General features: G+C 50.7%; 1 protein-coding gene across 2 annotated transcripts in view; it reads left to right on the forward strand.

Moving 5' to 3' along the window:
• GRIP2 (glutamate receptor interacting protein 2) overlaps nucleotides 1-17,671 on the forward strand; it is a 40,978-nt gene that overhangs the window by 5,805 nt on the left and 17,502 nt on the right. For both annotated transcript variants that reach the window (XM_059390393.1, XM_059390394.1), the window contains exons 2-12: nucleotides 6,436-6,516; nucleotides 6,773-6,908; nucleotides 7,808-7,953; nucleotides 8,572-8,658; nucleotides 9,178-9,253; nucleotides 10,427-10,572; nucleotides 11,437-11,584; nucleotides 11,701-11,870; nucleotides 14,038-14,163; nucleotides 14,499-14,648; nucleotides 17,026-17,212. In XM_059390393.1, the coding sequence (XP_059246376.1) occupies nucleotides 6,436-6,516; nucleotides 6,773-6,908; nucleotides 7,808-7,953; nucleotides 8,572-8,658; nucleotides 9,178-9,253; nucleotides 10,427-10,572; nucleotides 11,437-11,584; nucleotides 11,701-11,870; nucleotides 14,038-14,163; nucleotides 14,499-14,648; nucleotides 17,026-17,212 (1,453 nt within the window). The remainder of the gene's footprint in view (nucleotides 1-6,435; nucleotides 6,517-6,772; nucleotides 6,909-7,807; nucleotides 7,954-8,571; nucleotides 8,659-9,177; nucleotides 9,254-10,426; nucleotides 10,573-11,436; nucleotides 11,585-11,700; nucleotides 11,871-14,037; nucleotides 14,164-14,498; nucleotides 14,649-17,025; nucleotides 17,213-17,671) is intronic.

Raw genomic sequence — 17,671 nt, forward strand, 5'->3', positions numbered from 1 at the left:
AAAAGAGAGCGGGAGAGAGCGAGCAGGTTCTGTGAGGGAGGAGGACTGGGGTCTGAACCCCCATGGGGTTTTCTATAAATAATATAATTCCTTCACATTCTCAAGCCTGGGCTGGCTGGAGCCAGCAATGGGTGGGGGGATACACTTCCATTTTATAGATAGAGAAATAGAGACTTAAGTCATACAGCTGATTGGAAATTCTGACTCTGCCTTGATTCTTGGTTTGAATGCTGCCTTAGTTTCCTCACACCATGGGATGCTTGTGAAAGTGGAGCAGTGTTGCTGAACAGGCATCAACATAAATATTGTGGCGTTCCTCCTGAGTGCCTTCCTGAATATAGAAGGGGGTCTTAGATATCCAGGAGCCTCTTAACTAGCAATTAGCTGTCCAGAGGGGCCTTAGTCTCCCAAGAGAGATCATCAGAGCCACAGACTAAAATGCATGTCCCTTCCCCAGAGAGCAGTCTCTCAAGTTCCCATATATTGCCCACCAACTCTGTCTGCACACACTTATATGAATTCTGGTTTGCAGCCCATAGTCATGCCTGCCTGATAGCCAGGATGAGAGATGCTCACAGCTGGCTCCCTCAAAGCCAGCAAAAAATTGTAGAAAGGAGGGAGTTGGGGTCACTCAGTTAAGATGAACAGACCGGACACCTCTGTCCCAAGGGAGTCACTGCAGCCCAACTTGGTACCGTGCACTTCAGTGGAGCAAAATCTGAATATTGGGGTGTAGAAAGGGAGGAGAGGCTGTCTGGAAGACAAATGTGGAGGACACTTCAGAGACACCCCAGAACATGGGCCCTCACTTTCAGAGCCAACATCTTGCAGCCTTTGGGGAACCACATTTGGGGATCCCACCGTTCCTCACTCTAGGTTTCTAGATTTTTTTGTTTTTAGTATCTGGGCTCAAAACACCACATTTAACCCACTGTTGTTTCATGCTCCATTCTTTGGGATCCTACTGCTCTGAATTTGGTGAACTTGACCCTCTGCTTTCTTGTCCTCTTCTTAGGAGCTAATCTTCCCAATCCCCCATCCCCAGACTCAAATCTGGAGCCAGCAAGCTTATCTCTGGTCTTCCCAGGACAGCCCAAGAGAGAGGGATTTTCCAGTGGCAGAATCTCATTTGCAGGGGATAAGACAGATTTTTAATTCCAGAATTGCCTGCATGAAATACCAGAGACCTTCGCTGTCACATAGTTGATAGAACCCAGTCTTTTTAATTTTATTAGCTCAGAAACATCTTGTTGAATCTAAATGAAGTGCAAATTAGGGAACCGTAATGGGAGGCATTATACTTAATGACGTGTTGCCTGAATTGGTGGTGGCTGGTGTGAATAATGGGCCTGGGGAGCGAGGTGGGGGTGGGGGCTAGTGAGGGAAGCTGCTGGGGGCCCAACTCCGGAGGCCCTGGAAATGATTCTGGGCTTAACTGCTGTCTGATTTGTTATTTACTACCTTCTGGCAAGCAAAGGGAGCCTAGGCTTGGTCTGTAGATGCAGAGTGCTGGGGAGCTGGGTGGTTTCTCAGCCGTTAGAGCTGCAGGTGTGAAGGGTCTCACTTTCTTGAGATCCTGGCTGGGCCATGACCCTGACCTCGTGCTGAACCTGTCCCAGTCCCAGCCTGAGCCCCACACAGACTCTAGAGCAGTGATTTTCAATGGGGGTTCAGGTGGGCTAATATTGTTTCCTTACAGGACGTTTGGCGATGTCTGGAGTTATTATTGGTTGTCATGATGGGGTGGGGTGCTATTGGCATCTAGCAATTAGAGGGCAGGGATGCTGCTGACCATTGTACGATGCAGAAGAGAGCCCCCCCCCCCCACCACATGGAATTATCTAGCAAAAAAAAGATGTTAGTAGTGCAGACATTGAGCAACGTGCTGTAGTTTGAACCCTGTCCCTGATTCCGACTGAGCCCTGACCCTGAACTCAAGCTGAGCCCTGACCTTGATCCAGACTGACCCCCACTGAACCCTAATGTCAGATTAGGGATGGGATGGGATGGGATACTCAGCTTCTGCCCCTTGCCAGGACTGATTCTTCTCTATAACCATGCTTCCTGAGTTAGGTCTCGCCATGGCCAGAGGCTTAGGGAAAAGGAGTGGCCTTCCACAGCTGGTGAATCACTGAGCCAGGGTCTGCCCTCAGGCAGGGCTGAACCCTGAGCCCAGCCTTAATACCTGGCCAAGCCAGGGTGGAGCTGCAGGGATGACGGCAGCTGGAGAGCTCTTCCTCCAGAGTGGAGGGTTGGCGGGAGGGCATGTGCAGTCTCAAGTGAGGCCCAAGGAATCTGTGGAAGCCCAAGGGGCATACCTGGTGCTGGGAGGGGTGGTCCCCTGGGGCAGCACGGGAGAGCCTGCCAGCTTGATGGGTTGTCAACTTGTCTTTGCCCAGCTCAATCTGGTGCTGAGAAAGGACCTGGAGAAGGAGTGTGAAAAAAATAACCTGGTCCAGGGAGCCTGCAACATGGGGTGGCATGGGCAAGGAGCCTGGGGTTAGGTCCTGGCTTTTTGCAGAAGCTGCCTTGGCTAAGGACTTTGGCCCTCTGTGTTGCAAGTTTTCTCCTCTGTCAAGTGGAAGTGATGATAGCATCTGCCTCCCACCAGGGCTGCTGTGACAAGTGCACGAGATAGAAGGGGATAGTGTGGATGGTTGGTGCATGACGCATTTAGCCCCCTTCCCCTCACCTATCAGGACATAGAAGAGAACCAGAGTATGAACAAGGCCTAAGACAAGGGGGTGCTGAGGGTTAGCATGGGCTCTGGGATTCTCCCGGAGCAGGTAACCTGAAACCTTCCAGCTTCAAACTCCTTTGAGATGCATAGATGAATTCACAGGAAATGAAGAGGACTAGCAGCAGAGGAGATAAGCATGGTCTGTATAACGACTTCTAATTTTGTACTGGGTGTCTGGCCAGTGCAAAAAGGCAAATAACATAAATAAAAAAGTATGAAGCTTAGAAAGTAAGAAATAAAATTGTCACTTTTCACAGATGACAGAAAAATCCTAAAGACCCTACAGATAAACTACTAGAATTAATATGGGGATTTTAAAGGTCAGAATACAACATCAACTGTATTATTATATGCCAGCAACAAATGATTAGAAAATTAAATTTGAAAAGTGATCCAATTTACAATAACATTAAAAAACACTAAAGATATCTAGGAATATATTTAAAGAAAGATGTACAAGATTTTTGCCCATGAGTGTATATAACATTCTTGGTAGAGATTAAAGAAGACAAAAATAAATCAAAGACTAGACCATGTTCATTGATTGGAAGACCCAGTATTATAAAGATGTCACTTGTCCACAGATTAATCTATAAATTCTATACATTCCTAATCAAAAACAAAGAGAAAACTGAAAAACAGTAGGATGAGTGCTGGCTGATGCTGAGACTTTTGGGGTGGTAGCAGGAATGAGGGTGTTAGCTGGTCTGCTAACCAAGGGCTTGGGTTTTGATAGCTTAAGGATACAGGAGATGATGCCCTCATCCCTTCCCTAGTTGGAATTCACACCCCAGCAGAAAGCCAAGACCTTTTCACCCTCAGTGAAAGTGGGGATTTAGAAAAAATCCACACATCTACCAAAGAGATAGCATGTCTGTCTCAACTAGGTCTTGGGTGGTCTCCTTTGAGAATTCGTGATCTGAGATGTGCCCCTTGTTTCTGTTGGGGGTTGCATTTCACAGTACATCCCTGATTCCAGAATCCTTGAGCCAGGGTGTGGGTAATGATGCCTTGGCAGGCACTGAGGGGAAGGAATTGCAAATTCTCTCTGGACCCTGGAGGGACTGGCTTGCAACCAGGCTTAATAAGAGTCCCGCAGATAAATCCCCACCAAAGATGAGCTCACAGTCCAACAATTACCAAACTCAGGAAGAAATAGTTCCCTGGGAGGGAGAGTCATCAAATGTCCCAAATAGCAGAAACAGCTCTTAAGGGTCTGAGAAATAGAATACTGAATAACAGATGAACACTGAAAAGATTTAAAATTATTAGAGACCTGTAAGACACAACGGAAAAAGACAGGACAACATATGAAAGCAGAATGAGGATATAAGCAAAAGGACCAAACAAAGCTTTCCAAAACCAAAAATGTACTTGTTGAAATTAAAAACTCATTGGAATTAGGAAAATTTGAATATGGAGTGGGTATTAAATTAATAATTAAGGAATCATTTTAATTTTATAAGGTGTGATAATGGTATTTTTGCTGGATAAGAAATATGTTCCTATTTTTTTAATGCATACTGAAATATTTAGAGGGGTAATTTCCTCATTTCTGGGGTTTGTTTTAAAATATTTCAATATAGAGGGAAGCCTGGGAGGCTCAGTGGGTCAAGCGACCAACTCTTGGTTTCTGCTCAGGTCATGATCTCAGGGTCATGAGATGGAGCCCTGCCTTGGGCTCTGTACTTACCCTAGAGTCTGCTTGAGATTCTCTCTCCTTCTCTGTCTGCCCCTCCCCTCTGCTCTCACACACACACACACACACACACACACACACTCTCTCTCTCTCACAAATAAATAAATAACCTTTAAAAAATAATAAATGTGGGGCACCTGGGTGGCTCAGTCATTAAGCAACTGCCTTCAGGTCAGGTCATGATCCCATAGTCCTGGGATCAAGCCCTGCATCAGACTCCCTGCTCTGCAAGAAGCCTGCTTCTCCCTCTCCCACTCCCCCTGCTTGGGTTCCCTCTCTCACTGTGTCTCTGTCAAGTGAATAAATAAAATCTTAAAAAAAAAAAAATTACCCTAACTAATGTTGCCAAATGTTGGCGAGAGTGTGAAACAGCCGGACCCGCTTGGTAGTTTTTAACAAAGTTAACCTCATTCTTACCATATGTCCCAGAATTCCACTCCTGGATATTTACCCAGGTGGGATGGAATGTGATGTTCAAATCAAAACTTGTATGTAGATATTTATTAACGCTTCCTGAGAGATCACCCCAAACTGGAAAGAGTGGAAATGTCTTTCAGCCGGTGTATGGCTAACCACACAGTACATCTTCCCTGCTATCGAGCACCAGTCAGCAATAAAAAGCAACAGACTACTGATCCATGAAAAAACATGTGTGAATCTCAAATGATGCTAAATAAAAGACACTAGACTCCGAAGCCCACACACTGTAGGATTCTATTTATATGGCATTCTAGGGAAGCCAGAATTATATATAGAGAAAACAGACCAGTGATAGTTGGGAGGTGAGGGGTGCAGGGGGAGGGTGCAGGGACTGGCTATAGAGGGGCAGCAACAGAGAATTTGGGGGGTGATGGAAATGTTCTAAATCCTGATTGCGGTGGTGGTCAAGACACATTTCCCAAAACCCAGAGAAAAGCATGCCACAAAGAATTAATTTGGATGTCTATAATAAATAGATGAAAATATAAATTGGGGTAATGCACTAAAACACACACCCAACCCATGCAGACTGCTGAACTCCACCGTCCGAGTTTCTAATTTACTCTGTGGTAGGTGGGGCCCGAGAATTTGCATTTCTGATGAGTGCCCAGGTGATACTGGTAGGGCTGGGCTAGGGACCCTCCTTTGAGAACCTCTGCGTTGTACTAGTCTATTTTCCTAGTGTTTGAAATCTATGAAGAACTTCTCCAAGCATTAAAAAGGCAGATGTTACTATAGATGAGACATCCCTGAGAGATACTAAAGTAGGAAATGTGATGGAGAGAGGTGATGGGTCATGGGAGAGAAAAACGCAGTCCCAAGGAATTTCCTTTAAGCATTTCCTAAGAGAGAGGGGAAGAAAACAACACTTGAAAAATAACAGGGGAGTGTTTTCTAGAATTAAAGGAGACAGACTTAACTCTGGCTGCCTAGAGTGTCTGACACTATGAATTGCAGACCCTCATGTGCGGTCCTCACGAAGACGTGTTAATTGGGTCCATTCAAGATTGAGTTTGCTCATGGTTGGCACTGTCTCTCCTGTGTGGAGGTGCCCGCGTGTGAGTGAGCTGCCAGTCCCAGCGGGTGTGCAAGCCCAGTCCTGGGTGGTGGAGTCTGCAGACCCACAATCTAATCCAAATCGCCCAGCTCCCCAGTCGTGTGCCTGGGGGCCTGCGTTGTCCTGCTGGGATCCTGAGCTCCTGTATCTGTATGGTGGAATAATCTTGTCCATAATTAATGTTTTGGGGATGGTTAACCACGGAACGACTGGGAAGCTCCCTGTATAGCATTGCTGTTCAGAAGGTTGTTCAGCCCAAGGGCAGAGATGGAGCCTCTGGGTTGGGGGGCACCATGAGGATGCCCCAGCAGAGACTTGGTGAGAGCAGAGAGCTAGTGGCAGGAAGGAACCCCCTCTTCCAGGCCACATCCATGAAGCAGAAGATTCCCAAGGCTGAAAGCGTTCTCCTGCACGGAAATGAAAGTGCAACTCGGGGCTTTTTCTCTTTCTTGCTTGTAGACGACGGGCCTTACTCCAAAGGAGGCAAGGATGCAGGAGGGACCGATGTGGCCCTGGCGTGCCGCAGACAGAGCATTCCAGGTAATGAGCCTCCTCCCTTTGTCCTGGAGGCATGGAGAGCTCAGAGTCAGGATCAGATGGCATTGGCTCTGCTGCTTACTCACTCTATGACCTTAGACCAGTCCCTCAACCTCTCTGATCCTTGATGTAAAAAGGAGATGATACCCAGAATTTTGTGGTCAGATGCCCCGTTTACCAAGTGTCGGTCTCACTTTTACTGGAGCTGGGGGTCTGGAATTGCCCTGTGCTGACTGCTCACCCCCTCATCTGTTGACAGAGGAGTTCCGTGGGGTCACCATGGTGGAGCTGATCAAGAAGGAAGGCAGTACACTGGGCCTGACCATCTCAGGTGGCACCGACAAGGATGGGAAGCCCAGGGTCTCCAACCTGAGACCCGGGGGGCTCGCTGCCAGGTGAGGACGGGGCTTGGCAGGGTAGTAGGAAGGGGCTAGAGGCCAGTGGAAAATGTACCAGAGTTACAGGCAAAGCGATCAGGCAGGTTTTTCTAGGAGCAGCCAAATGCTTCTCAGAGCAAAGCTTCCAAGGCAGGCTGTAATTCTAGACCCAGTTACTTCTCTTCTCTTTATAAGACCAGTGCTCTAACCCCTGAGCCATGGAGCCACTTCTCTTCTCTTTACACAAGGGGCTTATTCGGCCACAGAATCCCACTCTTACCAGGCCCTCTGGGCCTTTGCACATGCAGTTACCTTCTTGGAAGGCCTGTTCCTCACTGGCAGACTCCTGCTCACCCCTTGGTACTGCTTCTGGGAGGCCCCCCATCCCAGGGCAAGACAGCTGCCCTGATCTGCTCCATGGCCCTGGGTGCCACCTGTGGATACCTTGCTCTGGATTTTCCTGTCCTCTTACCTGTGTCGCTCCCTTGGATCATGAGCTCCATAGACCTAGGGCTTGGCCTTTCTGGGCCTGTCTGGGCCTCGTACAGAGCAGATGCTGGTAAGTGTCCAGTGGAACAGAATGTATTAGCCGTCAGAACCCAGGGTGAGTGCTTAAGAACTAGCAAAGAGGGAGATGATTCGGCCACTCTGCAGGCTCCTCAGGGTTGGTCAGAACCTTCCTCAGGAGGGCTGATTCCCACCAGCAGGGGACAATGCCAGGGCTGGGTATCAGACAGGTCTAGGTTAGAATTTGCGCTCTCTTACTAACGTGCTGTGTGACCCTGGACAAGGTCTGACCTCTTTGAGCCACAGCTTCAGATCATAAGGGATTCAGAGATCGTAAGGATTCAACAAAAGAGGGGCTGTGAGTGCTGGCACCTGTCACCATGCATGTGCTCTTGCCTCCTTGCTCCCAGGAGTGATCTGCTGAACGTGGGTGACTATATTCGGTCAGTGAATGGGATCCATCTGACCAGGCTCCGCCATGATGAGATCATCACCCTGCTCAAGAATGTGGGCGAGCGCGTGGTGCTGGAGGTGGAGTATGAGCTGCCCCCGCCCGGTGGGTGCCCTTGGACGGGGAACTTTCTCCACTGCCTCAGTCGTGGGTAGACACAGCTATCTCCCCACCAGCACCTGGGTGGTGGGGACCAAGCCAGCTAAGGACCTGAGTGGGTGGGACCTGAAGATTGGCCACAGACATCTAAGTCACATCTTGGGACTTTGCCTACCACTGCAGTATGCTGTCACCAGGAGGTGACAGGGCCCTGTTTATAAACCAGTGTCATTTTGTGTATTTAGTGTTCAGATGCTTTTCCTTAAAGGGGAAAGGTTTGGGGAATGTTGGCTAAAAAGATTGTTCCCTGTCCTACTGCACTCTCCATCCTACCAGCCTGCAGAGTACGGTGGCCGAGGGTTTAGCCTACCTCTGAATTTTCAAAGTTGGTCGAAAGTCTTAAGATTTGAATAATTAGAATTCAACCCTGGCCTGAGCCCATAGCCATGGATTCAAGTGTGAGTTCGGCAGAACTCTTGCAGTCTTACTTGTCCTACCTGTAAATGGGCAGAGGTGGGGGGGAGTTTACCCTCCCTGTAAAGCTCTCCTGAAATGAGTTTTGGGGATGTCTTTGGCTTGGCCATGTGACTGAGGGACTCAAAGGAGCCTTCCTTTTCTCTCCAGCCCCTGAGAACAGCCCAGGGATCATCACAAAGACCGTGGACGTCTCCCTGTACAAGGAGGGCAGTAGCTTTGGCTTTGTCCTCAGAGGTCAGTCTAAGAGTCACACTTGGGGGTCAAGGGGTGGGAAGGAGGCTAATGTTGATTCCATACGTGTTCTGTTTTGCTTTAGTAAGGTTATAGATTCAGATATATAGTACATGGATAGATAGATTAATAGATAGATGGTTTCTCACTTTAAAGAACCGAGGACCATTAAGTCAAATGTTAAATGGAAAAATTGTCAAACAATGATATGTGCATGATTGCTGGGAGTGAGATTGAGAACAAAGTTTGGAGCTGCCTTGAAACCAGGGCAGAGAGGGGAATAAGATGAGGTCATAGGAAGAGAAGCAAATAATTTAAGAGGGAGAGAGGATTTTGGTCATGTCACTACTTTCTGTCCTCCCCTGTGGGGATTTATAGTTGGAATCTTGAAAGAGGGCCTGTGAATTGCAAGGACAGGCCCTCAAACAGGTTTAATGAAGGGTGCCGGCTTAGGGGCTGAGTCTGGGCCTCTAGGTATTGAGGTAGGCAGATGACTGCCACCTCCTGTTGAATTCTGTCCAGGGGGTGCCCATGAAGACCTACACAAGACCCGTCCACTCGTTCTGACCTACGTCCGGCCCGGCGGCCCCGCTGACAGGTGAGCCTAAGCCGGAGGGAGCCTTTTCTTGCCCTGGCTATGCCCAGATCCCCCATGAAGAAGGCAGACTAGAAGCCATTGTGCCCATTCTCCAGATGAGCAAACTGAGGCCCAGAGAGACGCTGCCCCCTGCTGCAGAGTCACCCGGGATTGTTGGTGGAGCCAGGACTCCATCCCAAATGACAGAGACCAAGCTCTTTCCTTCCTGGTGTGCTACTGTCTCAGGGGTGGGGAGGGAAGCCTTGGCATTATGGTGTTCTTCCCTTTCCTGGCTTTTCATTTCCCCCATCTGTGGAATGGGGCTGGTACTACAGCTCCTGGGAGTTGCCTTGAGAGATTTTGGGGCACCTTGAGCAGCACCACTATGGCCTCTGTCATGCACCCTCTGGGTTGTGGCCATGTCATCCTGCCCGTGGTGCAGCCCAGAAGGGCCAGGCGGGCGGGGCCAGGAGGAGAGAACGTGGGAGAAGAACATGCCCAGTTTCCAGCACCCGACCCCCTGACCTCCCCAGTGGGAGATTCTTGGCCATTTTAAGAGAAGCCTGGAACAGCCTTGTCAGAAGTCTAAACCCGTTCTTGGGATGGGGCCTTGTGACGAGCTATTCATAGTACCTCCCAGAATAGCTTTGGCCACCTGTTGGGACAAGCATTCCAGGGTGGGGATTTGACCCAAACCGAGGTGAACCCCAACTTGGGCCCTTCTCCTGGGGGCCCCTGCCAAATTCGTTCCTAGGCGCATTTGTCCCCAGGCTAGAACCGCTGCTGAGAAACCAGAGTGGGGGCAGGGAGAAGGGACCTGAAGATGGGTACCTCGAAGCCTCCAGGCTGCCCCACCCCTGATGCTGTGGGGCCCTGGCAGGGCCAGTGTCCCTTCTGGGCCCTGGCAATCTCCTGTATCCCTGGGGCATCCCTGCACAGGGGTTGAGCCGGGGCTCTGGACGTATTAAGCACCAAGCAGGGTGGAACATGTCAGAGCTGGTCCCAGCTCTCTTTACCTCCCAGCTTCATGGGTGCAGCTGCTCCCTTAGAGCCTCCCCCATGCGTTCCCCCACTGTGCCGTCGCTTCCTCCTTCACCCGCTGCCTGGCCCCCGAGACCCCTCCTTTCCCAGCAGCCTCTCGGCTTGTTGGCGCTCGTACGGAGCTGGGCTGGCTGACCGGGCCCTTCCCTGCAGGGAGGGCTCCTTGAAGGTGGGGGACAGGCTGCTCAGCGTTGATGGGATCCCGCTGCACGGGGCCAGCCATGCTTCTGCCCTTGCCACACTGCGGCAATGCAGCCACGAGGCGCTCTTCCAGGTGGAGTATGATGTGGTCATCCCAGGTGAGTCCGGGGCCTGAGGACTTGGCTGGGGCAGGACGAGACCCAGGGGCTGAGGGGACTCAGGCATAGATCCTCCAAACAGCAAAGGCGGTGTGACCTTGGGCCAGTCACCCAGCCTCTCTGCACCTCTCTGGGCAATAAACGCTATGTGCCAGGCATTGTTGGAGGCCCCAGGGATTCAGGTGAGAGCGACACAGATGAGGTCTCAGTTCTCGCGGAGCTCATAGGGAGGGAGAGGGACAATAAACAGAATAAATCAAATACAGAGGGTGTCTGATGGCAGTAAGTTCTGTTGGAACAAAAAAATCAGGGAGGGATGGGAAAGGCTGTGGAAGAGAGAGGAGCTTGTGGCCCGACCAGGCTGGTTGCCGAGGAAGCATAGAAGGGTCACATTCAGGAAATATGAAAGTTGAATGGGTCTGATTTGCTGACGTTTGGACCCGGTGGCAGGGGTTGGGGTTAGGGGGCAGGTGAGAGCAAAAGGAGCTAGGATTTGCTTTCAAGCCACTGGGTGGGTTCCTGGGGGTGTCCTTTCTGAGTGCAGAAAAGTGGTTGTGAACACACAGCTTGGGGCCGGTGAACCGCAGGCCCTACATAACTGTGAGCACCTTAGTTAGTGTTGTCCGGCAGAGCCCTGGGGTCAAGAGTCCCTCAGAGCCGAATCCCTGTCCTGCCTCGGCTGCTGAGGGCTTGTGTGAACTTGGACAAGGCCTTTGCCTCCACATGCGTCCGTTTTCTGATCTGTGAAATGGATGCAGTAATCCCTACCCAGCAGTGAGGATTATACCGAGACTGCAGAGTAAGGCTGGGAAGGCAGGTGCTCAGTATTTGCATTTCAAACTCTTCTTTCCTTCCCGGTGCCAGATACTGTGGCCAATGCTTCGGGGCCCTTGATAGTGGAGATAACCAAGACGCCTGGGTCAGCCCTGGGGATCTCGCTTACCACTGGCTCCCACCGGAACAAGCCAGTCATCACCATTGACCGCATCAAGCCGGCCAGCGTGGTGGACAGGTGAGGCACATACTGGGGGCTGCCACCATAGGGGGCTGGGATGCAGGGGGAGAGACCGTGGTCCAGAGCGCCCTTGGGCCGGACCAGCCTCCCCCTTCCCTCTCCCGCCTGGCCAGGAGTGGGGCCCTGCATGCCGGAGACCACATCCTGTCCATCGACGGCACCAGCACGGAACACTGCTCGCTGCTTGAGGCCACCAAGCTCCTGGCCAGTGTGGTGGAGAGAGTGCGGCTGGAGATCCTGCCTGCACCCCAAAGTCGGCGGCCCCTGAAGCCCTCAGAGGCAGGTGGGTCCCTGTGGAGGGTCTCCAGACCCAAACCTGACAGCTGATGGGGAAGGGTGCATGAGGTCCCAGATGCCTGGGCAGGCTACAATGTACTGAAGCAAATGTCCATTCCTGTTGGGAAGCTCAGGTGGTCAAGGGCAGCAGCTGAGTGAGGGGGGAGAGGGGCAGAGGAACACCCTGAATGTTTGAGTTGACAGTCCACTGGCTTGGGTGGCCCTAAGCAAGTTCCATCACTCTTGCCTAAGTTAATAGGAGTATAAGGGCTAGCCTAAGGGAGAGGACGGTCCTTCTGTGCTCTGTGCTGCTCAGATCTTAAATCTGGGGCTCAACACTGGGGTCCTCGGCAGGCCCAGAGGAGATAGCTAGTGAGTCAGGAGGGTCTAGAGTTCCCCCCCAACTTTTGAGGAGTTGGGTCTCCAGACTGGAGCAGGGAGCTGGGGGCTAGGCACTCAAGGGCAGAGGAAGTGGGTGGTCTAAGAGATCAAAGGGCTGAGCCGAACCCGGGGCAGGATGGTCACAAGGAGGCAGCTTTGCACTCAGAGCCTGGAAGTGCCTCCACCATTCCAAACCTTGGGCTTTGGGTACCAGTGCCAGCACTGCTCCAGCGGAACAGGTGCTTTATATCTCTGAGCCTCAGTTGTCTCATCTGTAGGTGGGAGTGCAGGCTTAGGAGGGGTCAAACAAGGTAGAGGGGCACAACCCAGTACTGTGGTCTGGGGGGTCAGGCTGTGAATTCCAGGCCTGACACAGTGTATGGGCAAGGATGGAGTCAGCCCACCCCATCCCTCGCAAGCCTAATTGATCATCTGGGAGAGAAAGAAATCCCGCAAATAAAATGTGGGGAGATAGGCGGTGGGGAGGGTCCATTTCTGTGGCTCTGTGCAGACACATCTCTGCCAGGGTCTGCAAAGGCCCTGTGAAGCCACAGTGAGAGCCACTACTGGAGGCTTTGGGGCTTGAACCAGAGTGACTCATTCCCACTCCATTTACAATATACCTGCTGTGGCCTGGGCTCAGCACTGGGGCTTCCTGTGGGTCATCTTTTTTCCTCCTGTGACAAGTCTGTGAGGGCGGTAGTGCTGTTATCCCACTTTACAAAGGCGGCTGATGCTCAGAGAACCACAGGGCACAGGGCTGCTGACATCTCTCCTGGCCCTCATTAACTGGGCCTCGGCTACATGCCAGGCACTGCTGGAGGCACATCCTAGTCTTAACTCATTCAGATCCTTCCCATTATCGGGGGCGGGGAGGAGGGAAGGCGGGGGGGGGGGGCAGCCACTCTCTTAGTCCCATTATACAGATCATGACTATGAGGCACAGAGTTGCCAAAGTGACTTATCTCAGGGACCTGGCTGCTGGCCCGAGGGTTGGCCACGCCCCTGTGTGAGGATTGGAGACGCTGCACAGGGGGCGGAGTCAATTGGATACCCTGCACCAGGCTGGACCACAGCCCCCTCCAAGCCCTGAAGTGGAAGGAAGAGCTAAGAAAGACAGGACCTGGGGAGTCTGGGAGGAGGTGTTTCACAGCAGGTGGCTTGGAGGATCAGGTGGGGCAGGTGGGAGAGGCATGATCTCTGGGGTCCCCTGGGAAGTGGATGGAGAAGGAGCACGGAGACTTCATCTGGGGGGAAGCTGTGTGAAAGTTTGGAGAGGAGGAAGCCAGAGTAGCCTGTCTGAAGCATAGGTCTGAGCCAAACTTGGCCAACCCCACAGGGGCCCTGGGGCACATGTTGTCCCTGAGAGCCCAGCAGGGGGCAGAAATGGCCCAGCCCAGTGCCCACGGCTGCTCGGTCCCTGGCCCCTGTGGCCAAGACTGCCCAGGCCACAGCACCGCAGGAGATCCTGAAAGTGCGGGGGCCTGATGCCGTCTGCCAGCTGCACTGCTCAAAGCTGATGGGCCAGGTCTTGGGCTGGGACTGCTTTCCCTCCCATCCCTGCTGTTGCTTGGCTGGATGCTGAGCACGGTGACTGGCACATAGTGGGCATCCGGGACATGCGAGCAGCATCTGAATGCCTGGCTTGGCTTGGCTTGGGGGGAACTCAGGCTGTCTGGTCCTGCTTATCCTCACTTCATCTTGCAGATGGGAGTGTGGCTCCAGGGGGGCATGGTGAGTCCAGACTCAGTCTCTAATGCCTGTACCTCTCTCTCCTCTTCCTTGGGCCACAGTGAAGGTGCAGAGGAGTGAGCAGCCACACCGCTGGGACCCCTGCGTGTTCTCCTGTCACAGCCCCCGGCCCGGCCACTGCAGGACGCCCACCTGGGCCACACCTGCTGGCCAGGACCAGAGCCGATGTAATGTGCCCACCTCACTGGGGCTTGTGCATGTTTCATAGGGGAGGAAACCAAGACTCTGAGAAATTAGGAGGTCTGCCTGGCATCACGTAGCATATTAGTGATGAGATGGCCCCCTATCCCTGGCAGCTGGGTTTCACCCAGCTGTGAAAACCCTGTAGTCTTTGAGGCCCAGAGTGGGCGAGACCTGCCTGAGGTCACATAAGCAGTGTTTGAGGTGAAAGGGGAAAGGTGTCCCAGTGTCTCTCCGTGATGGGGTGGTTGCCTGGCACCTACTGTGTGGCAGGGCGGAGGGCCCTTCCAGGGTTCACAGGGATGTGCTCTCATCTCCTCAGCCTTGTCCTCGACTCCCTTTTCCTCGCCGACCATGAATCATGCCTTTCCCTGCACCAACCCCAGCACTCTTCCCCGTGGATCCCACCCCATGAGCCCTCGGACCACAATGGGAAGGAGGAGGCAGCGAAGAAGGGAACACAAGAGCTCGTGTAAGTAAGCCATGGTCTCCTCCCTCCACTTTGGGCTGCCTGTATAGCTGAGAGCTTTGCCAAACGATGGGGATATTTGGGATAGGGTCCCAGGTGTGTGTGTAGAGTCATTAAAAAGCATGAGTGGCCCACCAGGCTGCCATGGATGCTGTGCAGGTTGTACACAACACAAGGATGCACCTGAGGGATGTCAGTCACTTTGTATATTTTAGTTTTGTATTTTGATTTTAGAAAATTCCCAGATGGTGATGGCAGAGTGTCTCAAGGAAAGGATACCTTTTCAGATGTGCATAAAGCTCTCACAGTAACTCCATTTCATTTTCTTTTATTCCGTGATTCATTCATTCAAGGAGAAAGTCTGAGTGTGGTGTGGTTGTATCTATACCGCCCCTCTGACATTTTTTAATTTTCCCTAAGACAAAGACGTGTCGGCCTGAGACTAGCCATCCAGGATGTAATAGTTTGTAATAATTTTCATTTTTATTATATGTGTGTGTGTATACACATACACACATATGTATACACACAAACATATATTTCTACTTCCCTTTTGTATATATAAGGCATTTCTCTTTATTTACAATCACTATGTATACAGTTACCTTTTGAAATGAAGGTATTTAAGTATTTTAAAAAGTGAATAAATGGAAGACAAATAATAGTGAATGATAATGCAGGAGACCTGTGGAGGTAGCAAAAATCACAAAAATGCCAAGATTTTTGAAGTCTTTCCTGGGAAAAGTCCTTCCTTCGCTGATGTAGAAAGTTTATCCAGCCTCATGCCAGGTGAGCTGCGGAGACCCCCAGGAAGGATGAAAGGCCAAACTGGGCCATTTGGAAGCGAGCCAAAAGAAGGAAAAGAGGAGTATAAATCACCTGGCATCTGAAATATGGTTTTGAGCTTCCTGGAAGCCAGGGTGGAAAGGGAAACAGATTTCAGACTCAGATGAGAGGTAAAATATGCCTTTACTAACCACTTTTGTCAACCACCAAAGCTGGGAGTGTATAGGTGAAAAGATTCAGAAATGCTGTTCATAGGCAGGGGCATAGCGAGGCTGGGGGCTCTTGGGACCACTTATCTGTCCTTTTCCTAGGATAAATGAGTAATAAAATGTTATCATTATTATTATTGATGATAATTATTTAATTAAACAATCTGAACACCTCCTATGTACCAGGCACCATTCTTATTATTAGGGATGTAACAGTGAAAATATAATAAATACAAATATAATAATACAACATATGCAACAACCTATAGTATATTACACATATTGTAATGTGTAATATAAAGTATAACAAAATAGTAATAAAGATATAATAGTATAATATAATTAGAAGTAGAATTAATATGATAAATTATATTTAATAAATGATATCTAATGTCCATGTTAATAATACAAATGTATTTCATATACAGAATGTAAAACAATATACATTAAGTAACATAATATATCAAATAGAAAGTTTTCATACAACCCAGCAATTCCATATCTAGGTATATGCCCAGAAATGAAGACATATGTCATGTTCAACCAAAAACTTACACATGAATATTCATAGCAGCATTATTCATTTTCACCAAAAGGTGCAAACAACCCAGATGTCCATTAAGAGATGAATGCATAAACAAAATGTGGTGTATTCATTACAATGGGATATTATTGGGCCATAAAAAAAGCACGAATTCCAGATACATGCTACAATATGGATAAACCTTGAAAACATGCTTCATGAAAGAAGCCAGACACAAAAGGCCACAGATGATAGGATTCCATTTACGTGGAATGTCCAGAAGAGGCGAATCTATACAGGAGCAAATAGGTTAGTGGTTGCTTAGGGCTGGGAGAGATGGGAGGATTTGGGCCAGTAACCGACAGGGTTTCTTTTTGAGGTGATGCAAGTGTTCTCCAAATGTGCTGGTGGTGGCACAACATTGTTCATATACTTTAAAAAAAAAAACACTGAAGTGTACACTTTAAAATGGTGAATACTAGGCTGGGTGAATTATATCTCGATAAAGCTGTCTTCAAAATTAACGTACCATGGGCTGTGGTATTAGGAGAGCGTTACAATGAAGCTAACAGCACGAGCCAGTGCACCCCTCAGAAACTCTGTTTTACGACGTGGCAGTCCCAGGAGCTGGTGTCCTTCCTTCATCCTTGTCACGGGCCTGCTGGGTGGGACTGGCCCAGGGCAGAGCGTGCGTCAGGATACACTGTGACTCTGCTGGCCGAGGGAGACAGGGCCCGCACTCACTCGCCCCTCTGACTCCAGGTCCTTAAGCCTGGGCATGGGTTGGTGCTGGCAGGAGGCGCTCTCTCAGCAGTCTCAGGTGGGACTGCCCATCTGAGAGCCATGCCCGCCTGTCCCACAGTGTCACTGGCCTCCAGTACAGTAGGGCCTGGGGGACAGATCGTGCACACGGAGACCACGGAGGTCGTGCTCTGCGGAGACCCCCTCAGCGGCTTTGGCCTCCAGCTCCAGGGAGGCATCTTCGCCACCGAGACCCTGTCATCCCCTCCCCTTGTGCGCTTCATCGAGCCTGACAGCCCTGCAGAGAGGTGAGCCAGCGGCCCTTGCCCCGCTGGGCCTGCCACCCTCCGATTCAGGAGGCTCACAGACAGCCAGGGCAACTGAGTCCCATGGCAAGCCTGGCTTCACGGGGGTCCTCCACTTAATCATCCCACCCATTCCATCACCAGCCCCACTTTATAGCTGAGGAAACCGAGGTGCTGAGACGCTGATTCATTTGCCCAGGGTCACACAACTCGTGAGTGACCCAGGACTTGAACCCCTGTCTGTCTCTAGTCAGGATCCCCTATATACGTATCTCATAAGGCACATGTCCTCCCCCTTGGACAGACAACTGAGGCCCACCGATTTCACTCTCTTAGCCAGAGTCATCAGGTAGATTGCCTGGGGCTCTATAATGGGACCTCAGCGGAGCTGTGAGTCAGACCCCAGCCCCGCCCCCACATGGCATTCCCGTGCCCCAGGATTGGCAGTGATGGTAACAGAGT

This window comes from Mustela nigripes, chromosome 2, assembly GCF_022355385.1.
Source record: "Mustela nigripes isolate SB6536 chromosome 2, MUSNIG.SB6536, whole genome shotgun sequence".
Lineage (NCBI taxonomy): Eukaryota > Metazoa > Chordata > Mammalia > Carnivora > Mustelidae > Mustela > Mustela nigripes.